The 13,303-nt window shown below is 44.1% G+C and overlaps 2 protein-coding genes across 2 annotated transcripts; one reads left to right on the top strand and one right to left on the bottom strand.

The window, feature by feature from the left end:
* The first annotated feature begins 6,866 nt into the window (after nt 1-6,866).
* Nucleotides 6,867-10,697, top strand: psme1 (proteasome activator subunit 1). The gene is made up of 11 exons (XM_082547500.1): nt 6,867-7,121; nt 7,350-7,382; nt 7,471-7,533; nt 7,612-7,710; nt 8,411-8,468; nt 8,781-8,878; nt 9,002-9,070; nt 9,154-9,221; nt 9,648-9,702; nt 9,901-9,987; nt 10,462-10,697. Exons 1-11 carry the CDS (start codon nt 7,083-7,085, stop codon nt 10,540-10,542), a joined length of 750 nt encoding a protein of 249 aa, XP_082403626.1. The 5' UTR covers nt 6,867-7,082; the 3' UTR covers nt 10,543-10,697.
* A 128-nt stretch (nt 10,698-10,825) lies between these two features.
* Nucleotides 10,826-13,110, bottom strand: fitm1 (fat storage inducing transmembrane protein 1). The gene is given in 3 exon segments (XM_082547499.1): nt 10,826-11,442; nt 11,446-11,557; nt 12,706-13,110. Coding segments are annotated over 3 exon segments (954 nt in total). The 5' UTR covers nt 12,993-13,110; the 3' UTR covers nt 10,826-10,887.
* Between the last annotated feature and the right edge of the window lie 193 nt (nt 13,111-13,303).

Genomic DNA, 13,303 nt, shown 5'->3' with positions numbered 1-13,303 from the left:
CAGGCAGGACCATAACCAAGTCATAATATGCAGGAACATCTGTACTGAGTGTGGCCTGGAAGTCCCGAGGTCAAAATGGGAGACCTTTTGACTTTTGGTGATTTTGAATAACTGAGCTAAGATCCTGTGGGACTTCCAGATACAGATGGACAAAATAATGATGGCTAACCAACCGGACATATTAGTGGTGGACAAGCAGAGGAAGACGGCTGTAGTGATAGGGTTAGAAATGTAGCAATACGAAAAGACAGCAACATCAGGAAGAAGAAACATAAGAAGCTTGAGAAACACCAAGGGCTCAGAGGAGAGCTCAAGAAGATGTGGAGGGTGAAGGCAACAGTGGTTCCAGTAGTATGGTGGTGTAATGACCCCCCAGAACTGGCCAAGTGGCTCCAACAGATCCCTGGAACATCCAAGATTTCCGTCCAGAAGAGCACAGTCCTAGGAAACAGATACTGGGCAGCACCCTCAAGCTCCCAGGCCTCTGGTAGAAGCCTTTTTTTGAAGGATAAAGACCTCCCACAATGGTCCATGTTAAAGTAAAGAACCATTGTAGGAAATAAAGAAAAGCCATAACCTTTCAGGCTGAAAACCTGACACTCGGTAATTAACTTTCTGTCAGCATTGGTGAATACAAAGAGCAGTTAGCAGGTTTGAGATTCAACACCCTGAAACAGGGCACAAAATTGGATTTCATTCAAACCAAGAAGTGAAAATCATCACATCATTTATCTCTGAAAGAAATGTAAATGAAAGATTTGCAGATATGACTTTATAATAAATGTTATTTGAGTGGTGCGACAAATTCAAAGCTGCTAAGTTTTTAGGTTTTATTTATAATGTTTAATGGAATATGGCTGTAATTATCACTTTTCACTACACCGATCATATTTATAAGACACGGCACAGCTGTAGATGTTATCCTGTTACGTTTCCCTCTCTCTGGGAACTTACACACACACAAATGAAACTGTGAGACAGGGGCAAGTAAAAGGGTGGGGTTGGACACTGGGAGATAAAGAGAGACACAGCAATCCAATATATCTGGTTAAACTTCACCCTTCATGTCTCATGTTGTCTGATAGGGCTTGCAGAGTCAGCAGACAACTGATATAACACACACACACCTTTCCTGTGGATTACAGGTATGCTCTCCCCATGCAAACACAAAACCATTTCAAGTTGTGACATCTGTAACATGCTAGAAGCACGGCATCTCAGAGCTGCAGCATCAATTATATGTGTACACGAGTGTGTTGTAACTTCTGTCAGGCACATTTTGTCCTGCTAAGGTGTTTTCATCATGTTGTTGTGGCCCAAAAGCCTCACCAGTAAACTCAAAGTCCAAAAAAACAAGGACAGGCTGGGATGATGGCGTGGTTTCTTTTTTAGGGTTGTGAGGGGATGGCAAAGTAAATTAAGAAAATTACAATGATTTATTTGAAATCTCTGAAACCATAATCCTTTACTCTTCTCAGTCTGCATAAATAATGGTTTGCAAGAACTTCAAAGGCTCAGCGCTGCATGCTTTCTTTCTGACACACATACACCATTAGTGTTAATATGACAGGTCTGTAAATAAAGTCGTTTACATCACGCCAGCCACTCATGAAGCCACCTCTCTCTTTCTACACTCCTGTTCAGTCGCATGAACTTTGTCTGGATCATTTCTCAACGTCCTCCCCAAACTGAATAACACAGTGCAGACCTTTAATCGCTCACCCAGTCAAAATCAAAGCTGCAATAGCTAATGGAGTTCAGTCGAGTGCAGCCGCCCTTTGCTCTGAACTGTCACCTCGTGTCTGCTGAGTGATTGTTTTTCTAGTGTTACATTTTATGGTGCCATATACTACAGGTGAAAAGAAAACAACTACATAGTTATGTACGCTCCAACACTACAACAGTGGGCAGGAAATAAGAGAAGGATTTAACAAAGTAGTTAAAGCTGTGTGGTGTTTTTACTGTCTTTTTGTCATTAGACGTGATAGGTTTACCTGATAATGTCCCAACTCAGACTGTGCTGGCACAGGATGACCTGTAGTTGGACGGTATCCTGTTTACAGTGGGAGGCTCTGACGTGTCGTCACTTCACTCAGGTATCTTTATTTGCTTTACTCTTTACAGCAGCCCATGCCTCTGTCCACACAGCTCCTGATGAAAGAGCTATTGTAACAGCTGAATATTGGTGTAGCAGCAGGGACGCTCACCTATCAATAATGAGTAGTGCTCTTTTTCTTTCTTTCTTTTCAAAAGTTTGTCACTTTTCCTTTTATTCCTGTAGTTTAATCCAGCAAAGATTTAAAACATAAAATCAAATCTTAGAAGCATCTTTCAGGTTCATTTGAGCTTTATTTAATGATTTGATGTAGATTTTTCATGGCTCTAGGAACTTTTAGAAGGCCAGAATCCTGAGATCAGAGAGCACGGGGTGGAACATAAAGGTGCAAAAGGTCAGAGAGTTATGAAGGTGCCAATCCATTTAAGACCTTGTAGGTGAGCAGCAGGACCTTAAAATCTGTTGAACCTGACAAGGTAGCATATGAAGAGGTCTCAGTACAGGGGTAATGTGCTCAAATTTCCCCAGTTTTCATTAAAATGCGAGCAGCTGCATTTTGCACCATCTGTAAACCTCTAAAACTTTTCTTTGGTAGCCCAGAAAGAAGAGCGTTACAATAATCGATACATGAAGACACAAATGCATGGACAAGAACCTCTGCAGTGTCGCTTGACAAAACGTCTTTAAATGATAAAAGGCGGTCTTTGTTGTCTCTTTTACATGAGACTCGAGGAGAGCACCCTGTCAAACCACACGCCCAAGTTTTCAACCTTGTCCCTGCAATTTCAAGTTGAAATTTTGGGATAAGTACTGAAATTTTTGTGGTCCAATGACCATTAACTCTGGCTTATCAGTATTAAGGAGCAGGAAATTATCCAATAACCAGTCCCTAATTGCATATAGACAAGACTGTAGTTTAGACACTTTACACAATTTCCAACGGTTAGAGGAACATAAAGCTGTCGTTTGTCTTCATAATCCTTTTTCTTTACTCCACACTGAACAACAGCACCCACCAGTGGAAGCACCCATAACTCACAGACTGATACAGAATTTGTTCACACATCTAACATCTAACACACATAACTGAGAGGACGGGAATATGTCTTAGGGTCAATCTGAGCATTAAACTTGATTTAAGATTGATTTTTTTATAAATTATTTTTCAGATATTGCTCTGATTTTTAGGTTAGGTTAATGGGTGCAATGTCATGGTCCTGGGTCGTTGACCCAGCGTTTTGTGTTTTGTGATTATTTCCCTCTGTTCTAGTTATTCTGTGTCCTCCCCCCTTGTGTCCGGTTCGGGTTCTAGATTTCCTGTTTTGTTCTGAAAGTCTGTCTGTTGTCATTGTGTTCAGCTTGTGTCCTCCAGTCATCATGTGTATTCAGATCAGCTGTTCTTCCCTCCTGTGTGCGATTACCCGATTACCTTGTGTGTGTGTATATATAGTGGGTGTCGGTCTGTGTTCGTTGTCGGCTCATCTGTGTTTCTTGGTATCCTGGTCCTTGGTCTGCGTCTCTCTGCTGCGCTCGCCGTTTTGTAAGAGTTCAGGTTTGCTCTTTAGTTTCTCCCAGTTTAGGTTTGTCATTACTCATGCTTCATTGCCTGTTTTTGCCACTGCCACCGTGTAAATAAACTTCACTCGTATCATCAGTTTGCTGCATTTTGGGTCCTCCTTTTCCTCCACTCCACACGGCTCACTCCGCCAGCCGTGACATGCAAAGATTTTTGCTTTTACAAAAACATAAAGAAGAGGAAAAAAGAAGATAAAATAAAATAAACCGAGTATTAAATATTACAATATATATAATAGTTATGGACAAAAAATTGATATATAGTACTATGCAAAAGTCTTGAGCCATTTCTTCATATGTTTCTTCATAAATACAGAATATATCAGAATATGAGACAAAAACAGAGTTTGTGCAATCTAACGAGCTTTAGTCAGCATTTGTAAGATCCACACAGCCTGAATTGGGGTGGGGTGGGCTGCTTTTAACCATGTAAAGAACTTTGTGCTACTTTTTTTTTTTTTGGTATGAAAAGTGCTTTATAAATAAAGTTTGATTGATTGAATTCTATTTGACAGCTTTCTTCTGTAGTCTTCAGGAATAGTTGTCCAGGTGCTTTGAAGGACATCACTGTGATTAAATTTTTGTGTAATCTCAGCTTTTCCTCGTTCTTCCCCCTTCTTTAAGAAAGGCTTACTGATGTTGCTGTTCTGGGCCCCGGTCCGGATGAGCCTGGGCCCCCTTTCCCTGGCAGGTTGCGGAGTATGGGGGTTCCTACTGGGGTCAGCGGGGAAGCTGGCCCCAGGGAGGGGTCACTTGCCCCTCCCTTCCTTCCCTCCCCATCTCCAGCTGCCTCCCTCTTCCCGCTCCACCACAATCACACATGCAGGGCCTTGGGGTAAAGGTGTGTCACCAGGGTGCAGGGGAGGCATCCCCCTCTGTCCCCTTCTGGCTTCTTGTGCCTCAATTTTATCTCACAGCTTAGACATTTACATTACTCACACTCTCATAACACATACATATAGCATCTTGGGGGTGGGCACGATACACGGACTCCAAAAGACCATCAGGGTGTACACCTCACCCCTGGCGTTGTTGCCCACCTCTCAATTCTAAATACACGTAGACACTGAGTTTTAAATGCACCATAGAACACACATGCATCAACACTACATATGAGTGGGCGGAGGGAGGTTTGGAGTCTTCTCACCCCCCGGTTCTCTGCGACCTGCTGGAGCGGGGGGGCTAGGAGGAGGAGTTGGCCGTCCAACTGGGGTCTGGAGTGTGGGGCCTCCCTGCTGCTGCGGAGTCGGGGCGGTCTGCTTCTCCCCACCGCAGGGAAAAGGGTAACACCACCTGGGTCTGGGTGCAGTTCCCCCCTCCAGGGGCAAGGGTACCTAGACCCGGTTCCTAGAGTACGCTTGGGGAGTGTGATCGTGTGTACAGCGTCTCTTTATGTCTGTCTCCACGTTGGTTGAGTGTTGAGTAAGTGCATACGAGAGCATGAGGGTGGGAATGGATGTTTGTATCTGTGTGTGCCTGTATGTCTGTGTCTATATGTCAGGTTGGGTGTCAGACGCCACCTCTCTGGGGACATCTCAGGCCCTCCAAGGTATGGAGGGCTATCTCCCCCCATCACTCCCCCTGCCGGTGGCAGACGCCCTCAGACATCAGTGCGTTGGTGCGCCCGGGGATGGGCGTCCAGGTACACACCGGCTCACTCCTTGGTGGCCGCTTATCGGGGCCTGGAGCCTGGGGCTCGCTCGGGCCCCTTCGGGGGTGGGGTGCCCCCGGCCTCTCGGCCTGGGGCTCGGTCACTCAGGCACAGCTGGCTGCCGGCGGAGCTCACGGGCACGTCACTGCAACTCCCCCTGGCTTCTGCTCCGCGGCTGCTGAGTGAGCCCTCATCTGGGACTCTCCTCAGCTCTTTCTGGGACAGTGGCGCAGCTGCCCCTCTGTTGGTCTTCCTTGGTCTCTTGTGTTCTGGGGGCCTCTGGATGTCTGGAGTTTTGATCTCCTCCATACCTGCTTCACGCCCTGGAGGACGGGGCTGTGGCTCCTCACACCCTCTAGCAGATCATTACATGAAGGAACCTTTTAAATACAAGCGCGTTCATGCTCACAGGTGTACACACGGGGACTCACACACACAAACTACACCCTTTTTGGCTCCTTCCTCAAAGCACACTGTGCGCTGTCGATATTACGTGCTGCACAATAATGTTTAATATTTAGTATTTACTGTTATATTCCCATAAATCATCATGATGTTGTTTATTGTATTGCTCTCGTATTCTTCTGCTTGTTTTCTTTTTTCTTTTTCAACAGGTGATCCAGGTGATTGATATGTATTTTTTTTGTCTGCTTATTTAGTTGGTTTTTGTTTTTTGCCCTTTATCCCCGTCCCTCTTCTCCGCTGTTTTTCCCCCTCTTCCTTTCTCCCCTTTCTTTTCCTCATTCAAGTCTGTCCCGTATCTTGCAAGTGAAAATAAAAAAATAAAATAAACAATAAAAGGTGAATCAAATAGACCATTACGGCAAGGCTGGGATGGTCCATTTGGTAAAGTAAATCCGTTGGGCATCTTTCCTCGCCTTTAGACAATAATTCTGATGGCAAAAGAACCAAACGGGACAGGCAATAGATGAATAAAAGGTCAGATGCGTCTCTCAGGTCCTGTGTCAGGTTTTTGATGTATTGTTTTTCCTGCTTCTAAGGACATGACTTTCAGATACTGTTCTTCTGCTGTAGACAGTTTTTAGGTCTATCTATTTTTAGGTTTATCATCCTGTTTTTGAGGATAGGTTCCTCAATTCTTTAAGGACATACTGCAAAATTCTCAGATAAATGTCAGGTTTTCAACTAATAGCTTTTTAGGAATCAACTTGTTAGTCCAAAAATATAATTTTATGCCTGTCAAATTGAGTTATATTTGGTATTTTTGCAGATTTAACGATGAGGGGGCGAAATATGTTTTTGTGATAGGCTGCTCGTACTAAAGTGCCTTAAGAATTGGTTTTTGAGGCTAAATTGTGAATGTTTAGACTCAACATTGGTTCATCCCTTGAGTTAGGTGACTTTTTTTTTATTCTTGGATGAGGGTTAGCCCTTCGAAGACAAAGAAATAACTACTGCCACACAGAAACGCATTTCTCTGAGGGTTTTTTTTTTTTTTTTTTTTTTTTGCTTGTAGACTTCCCCACTCTGTTCCCATCACAGCCCCATTTTCTGGGAAATGAGAAGTCGACTGCTCCTTATAAAATAAAGTCAAATAAAACTACACGGCCCACAATGCAACACGTCCATTCGCTATTATTGCAGGAAAGTACGGAACTGTCTAAAACACTCTTTACTTTCATTTTCGCTTTTTATGCTGAGTAACTGTGAGTATTTGTCCGTGTCGTGCACGGAATTGAATTACACAGAAAGAGAGCATATTCTTATTTCTAACCGCCTCCTGTGAAGTCAAAGCCTTTACTAAACTCTAATAAACAACTTCTGCTCTCCAAAGACGACATGGCTGCTGTGGATATTCGCCTCAAGTCGAAGAAACAGGTGAGTCCGCTAGCACAAAGTGTTATGTAGCAGCAAGCTAACTCTCCTTTCCCTTCACTTACATGGTTAGTGTGTCAGTGATGCTAGCAGGCGAGCTAGTGTCCACATAAGTGTTTGTTTTCATGGGGTTTGTCTACGGACAGCAGGGGTCACGGGAGGTGAGCAGCAGCAGGGGCTAAATAAAACGGTCATTTATAAGCAAGCCTAAAATCTGTGACTTTATTCTAGGTGGACGACTTCTGCCAAAAGCTCACCAAGGAGGTAACTCAAACGAAAATCAGAAATCTTTCCCAGCTCTGCTTCACAAGTTTGAATTGTTAATGTGGATTTTGTTACTTGGTTTTAACAGGCGGAGGTGCTGGTGTCAACATATTTCCCACAGAAGCTTGAAGAGCTGCAGGAGCTGCTGAAGGTATCCACCTGTGTGACTGTGGGCACATACCACTGGGCTCTTGATTCTCACATTGGGTGACTTGTGTTTGTGCGTCAGTCTTTCAGATGCAACGATCTGCCTTCTTTGAAGGCTCCACTCGACATCCCGATACCCGATCCGGCGAAAGAGGAGGCCAAGCGCAAGAAAAAAGAGCAGGTGGGGACTCCATCCCAGAAGACTGTTCTTTAAAACTGTGATATAAATCCAATAAAGGAGCATTCGGGGTGATTTATGAAGGACGGCTGTTTTTCCATTACCCAGATGTAATGGCTTTCATATCGAGGAGCCTCACATCTGTGTTTTATTTGTCTAACCTTTGAATTTCTTCATAGAGCCTCCTCTCAACTGGGGTCCTCGGCTCAGGGTTTATATTTAGTGTTTCATTATATAAAGACACAATGCTGAGTCCCCAGTTACCATGACAACCAATCACAGTGCAATTTCCAAGGGCTGTTTTACAAACTGGCAGCGAGCGGGTCTTTTATGTTACTTCAGTCGGCTGTGAATTTCAGATTTTTATAAACCGTACAAAGGCTGTGTGTCTTGAACTAATACTCATGCAGGGATTTAGAGGAGGGCAGAGAGCCGTGTAGCTAATGCCACTGGGTTTTTTTAACGAGGGTTAGGAGAATATTTGGGGTGGTTGCACAACTTTCGGGAGCTGCTGGAGTCTCCTTAGAATATCAAGGGGCACAGATTGCTGCAACTGGGTTACATGTCTTAAGCAAAGAAAAAGAATCCAACAGAGATCCCAAGGTTGAAAAGCCAGAAGAGAAAAAGGCGTGCAGCCTAGCTGTCTTGGAGATTAATCATCAGCAAAAACTCTGACCCGATGCCTTCTATTCTTATTTTACAGAAGGAGGCTAAGGAGGGGAAGAAAGACAAGGACAGTGATAAAGAGGATGAAGACGCAGGTAAATGGGGGGGAAAATAGAAAGAAAGATGCATTCGTTTAGCAGTAACCGTATTCCTGTAAATAAGGACAATAAATACTGCAGGAAGAAAGGCTCCAAACCCATGTATGAAACACATCACTGCTTTTCTGGCTCCTTTGTAACAAACTGATGAGTCTACTGTGGCTCATGAGCTGATGATACAAAGTTTAAACACCGTTTACACACGGATTAGCTAACTGGAAGAAAGCAAGGGCATAAGGAACTTTTTCTATATTAGAAAAGCAAATCTGCAGCTCACTAAGTGAAGGAGTGCTATCCTCTGTCCTCCAGGCCCTCCATGTGGTCCCATCTGCACCAATGAGAAGGTGGAGAGCCTCCTGCCGAAGGTCAAAACTGAGATCCAGACACTGAAGGAGAAGCTCAACACGGTCAGTCTCAGAACTTTATGTGGAGAAAAATTTGTCGGGTTTTATGTGCAGAAAATATTAATGTGATAAAAAGTCTTGTATATTGTACTAGTGGGGTTTTTTTTACTTTTATTTTCCTGGAAGGTGTCAATGTGGGTGCAACTCCAGATTCCTAAAATTGAGGATGGGAACAATTTCGGAGTGGCTGTCCAGGTTAGTAAACAATCGCATGTGGAGTCTATCTTTAGGGTGAAATTTATCCAGCTGCATTTTAAATCTTCCTTCGTGTCCACCAGGAGAAAGTGTTTGAGCTGCTGACCAACACACGCACCAAGATCGAAGGATTCCAGACTCAGATTTCAAAGTAAGAGCCTGCACTGACGTAGCCAGGAAAACAGACCTGACATTACTCCATCAAAAGTATTTGGCAGAGAAAACCACAAAACCTGCTGCGCTCAGTACCATAAGAATATCCACAATTACTGAGAAATCTATACATATAAACAGCAATTCAGGCTTTCAGAGGGTCTCATCCATCTTTATTTAGTGAAGTCAAACAGAAAAAAAGTCATATAGATATAAGCAGAATCAGAAAGGCTTCAATTCCACATTTAAAAGTGAGAAAATCTTAACAGAGATAATGAGAGGCAGTCTTCTGCTTTGTCTTTTTATTAAAAACCAGACTGATGTGTTGAATATGGCATTGGATGTGACATTTAGCGAAACGCTGGGGGCTATTTTAAAACAGGTGGGTGGTGCTGTAACTCCTCTCTTCTCCTTGTTTTGGCAGGTATTACAACGAGAGGGGTGACGCTGTGGCCAAAGCCTCCAAGTCGCCCCACGTGGTCAGTGTCTCCCGCTGTGCATCCTAATAAGCATATTAATGTGTGAATGAGAAAAATGTGTGCCGGTGCGCTGAAAAAAAAAACTTATGAGGACATTCTCTCCCGCATAAATTAGTTGCTGTTGTGTCATGTGCTTATCATACTACACATTGTTTTGCTAATACGCTCGCTGTTTGTGGTGTGGGTTTTCTGCTGCAGGGAGACTACAGACAGCTGGTCCACGAGCTGGACCAATATCAATACTGCGAGCTCCGCCTTGTGGTCTTGGACATCCGCAATACATACGTAAGACACCCACTGCCTCTTGCTTACAGTTGGCCCTCTCTGACTGCGTGTATCCTGAATCTCATGATCCACACTCCGTGTACCATCTGCTGTTTTCATGCTCTGTATTTTAAATTGAGCGGCTTGGGTGTAAAATATGCCTGTCGTGTCCACCGGCGGGAGCGGCAGCTTAAATGGAATCCATTCCTTCTTAATAGGAGGGTAATTAAACTAATTGCAGTGCTTGTGTTAAATTGATTGGCGCTCCGTCTCCCGTCCATTAATCAGCTCGTCTCTTTCCTTCGGCCATTGTCCTCCCGTGTTTGATGCCGCTAATGAACAAGGCGTTGCGGGCGATGATGAAAGGAGCTGTTTGACGTGATTACAGCTCCATATCTGGACGTCCCTCTCTTTTATGACTCCCTGTAAACTGTCTGTCTTCCCTATATCATCCTGCTTCTGCATCACACTCTGTGTCTTTATTTCTCTCTCCAGGCTGTGTTGTTTGACATCATTAACAAGAACTTTGACAAGATTAAGAGACCCAGAGGAGATGGGAAAGCGCTCATCTACTGAGGCAGACTCCAGGCTCGTTTTTTTTTTTTAATAAGCAACAACCAGTGTAGAATGACACTCTTCATCAAGTAATGATACACCTGCTCCCAGAAATCTTTTTCTAACTGTGCCTGCATTTTGGTTCAGATTACACAATAAAGCAGCAGTTTTTCTCACTTACTTTGTCTGAATGAGATTTCTAAGCTTCTTTTTGGACTAATTTTGACCTCTAAAGAAAGCAAACTATTAACGTGATGTCACATTTACAGCATGCAGTCTTAAAAGAGGGTTTGGAAGTTTGTTCCTGAGCTTTGAAGGACATTTCAGTGCCAAAATCTAACCATTTTCATTAAGGGTGCCACACTACTAAGGCTGTTTGTTGGTGTGCACCGTGGTAGAAAGTCCCTCTCTGGGCAAACCAGGACAACCCCATCTCGATCCGAGTCTATACAATCCGTGATAGAGTCCTCTCCACCCCAGGTAGCCCAGAGCTCCACCCAGCTGCTGGGAGGGAAACTTTGGGAAGTATGCAAGCAAACACAGCAGCAGAAACATCCAAACAAGGAGGAGAAGAACACACAGGAGGAAGACGACTCTCAGCGGGGTCCCGGGTGACCTCTGCAGAGGCTTTTGTCGCTCCAAGTGATGACCAAAGACACACATTTCCTCAACAAGCAGCAGACAGCAGAAGCAGAGGATGAGGACGTCCTGGGAGACTTCGTAGCCTCGCCACAGCATGTGGGCTTTCAGGCAGGAGGCCTTGTTCTGGTCTTCATGCAGGAGCAGCAGAGGCTGTACTGGGGAGGCCGGGCTCTGGCCGTCCTGGCCTGGGGTCATGGGCTCGTAACAGGTCCCCGCTGCATCCTCCAGCAGGGTCAGGAGGCGCTGACAGCTCCACCAGAGCAAACCCGTGAGGCCTACTCAAGAGAGGTGGCGGAGGGAAAGAGAGGTGGAGTGACGGACTGAGAGGGAGAGAAGGATGATGAAAGCGCTCGTAAAGATGCAGGTCCAACCCCAAGTGGACCTCAGGAACTTCCTGTGAGAGCGTGATGAATAAGGATATCAGTACACACCATATATATGAGCAAAACACACGCAGTAATGAAATATGTGTAGAATTACTTTTTCCTCACAGTCACAGCAACAGGAGGATCCTGGGGAGGTTGAAAGTCAGTCGTTCATGCTCATATTCACAATTTGGGGCAGTTTAGATTCGCCAGTTACCCTGACATTTATGTCTTTGAATTGGCGGAGAAAGCCAGAGAAAGAACATCCAGACTCCACACAGAACACACAAAGACTTCAGGCAGCCAGCAGGTCAGATCCAGGAGCTTCTTGCTAACACAGTGCTCAGAAAGTAAATCTATTTTTGATATGCATAAAAATTCAAGCTTTACAGCAAAGCTGAGTCTTTTTAACTTTTTCAGTTCACTCAAACTTGCTTTGAGGTATCAAAGTTGATGAGCCGGTGGTTTCACTTAATTAGTTCCATGTAAGTGCACTGAACAGTCTGAGGAAGACTTTAATTCTGCTACTGCCTCATAGTTATCATACCTCAGAATGACATTATCATACAATATTTATGTGCTGCTTTTGTTTTTCAAAAGTGGTATATTAATATTGTATTGGTTTTTGGGTGGGGGTTTACTCAGTGTATGTGACAAATGAGTGGCAGCAAAGCATCCACAAAAATAAATGAGGAATAATTTAATATCATAACTGGATTTTAAAAATATGTGATGGATTATATGAACCTAAAACAGTGGGCCAAATGACATTATGATGATTGTAAATGCTGAACTGTATTGTTCCACAAGCTGACTCAGAATAAAGACTCAGTGAAAGTTTGCCATCAAAACAGATTAAGTAGGGCTGAAGCAGTAAAAGCTCAGCGAGCACTACAGTGAGCAAGGGTGCGCTGGGTTTTATTACCGAGTCAAGAGTTTATTAAAGGAGCAGTGTCTTTATCAAAGATATACAGTTTCCTTTAGCAATGACAGCAGTTACTACAGCTATTTCAGTCAATTATTTCCATCCAATTAAATCATGATAAATCATTGCTAAACTCTCCACAAACAGGTCCTCCACCTAATAGCCAATTCTGGCCCCTGTGCTTTATGTTTGACACCCCTGGTGTACGCAAAGCACTATAAGCAGTAATTCATTGTCTCCCGGAGTCCTCACCTGTACAGGTAGTGGTTGCGGTTTGCAAAGATGCTATACTTTGATACCCAGAAGCTGAGCACAGGCCCAAAGAGGACCAATCCAGACAGCAGCAGGTGGAAGTGTCTTCTGATCAGGCTGCTTCCTAAAACTCGGGCCAGAAAGTTTGTAACAAACTCCAGAACAGTGTTCAGGAGCCTCAAGATGGATCGTCCAGGCAGTATCAGCTCTGCAGCCATCCGGTGTAGTTTATCCAAACTGATCTCTGGTGTGAAGCCATTTGAGGAGTTTCCTGTCTTTAGATTCATGTTGTTCGACCCGCGTTCGTCCTCCCTCTCTGTGGAGTCTGCCTCGCTTGCTTTTGTCTGGGAAAAGGACACCCGTCCCACTCCAGGACCTTTCTATTCTATCACTGTCAGGCACGCGAGAGAACACATGGTTTACAAAAATACAACCCCCCCTCCATGTCCCCTTTACCCTCAAAACCCCTCCCCCGTAGGCAGAAAGAGGAGATGCAGTAATGCTTGCTGCTGTAATTGACCCCATTATTTTCACAGCAATGCTCAAACACAATTCAAAAGTAAACAAAATGAATCTTTAGTTCATGACAAAAATCCCA

The sequence above is a fragment of the Aulonocara stuartgranti genome, assembly GCF_965226115.1.
Source record: "Aulonocara stuartgranti genome assembly, chromosome: 9".
In the NCBI taxonomy this organism is placed as follows: Eukaryota; Metazoa; Chordata; class Actinopteri; order Cichliformes; family Cichlidae; genus Aulonocara; species Aulonocara stuartgranti.
This window is presented reverse-complemented; position numbering and strand designations above follow the sequence as displayed.

Coding starts and splice junctions, on each gene's coding strand:
- psme1 (XM_082547500.1), top strand. CDS start 7,083: ATGGCTGCTGTGGATATTCGCCTCAAGTCGAAGAAACAG. Junction 8,879..9,001: donor TGAAGGAGAAGCTCAACACG/GTCAGTCTCAGA, acceptor TTTTCCTGGAAG/GTGTCAATGTGGGTGCAACT. Junction 9,988..10,461: donor TGGACATCCGCAATACATAC/GTAAGACACCCA, acceptor TTCTCTCTCCAG/GCTGTGTTGTTTGACATCAT.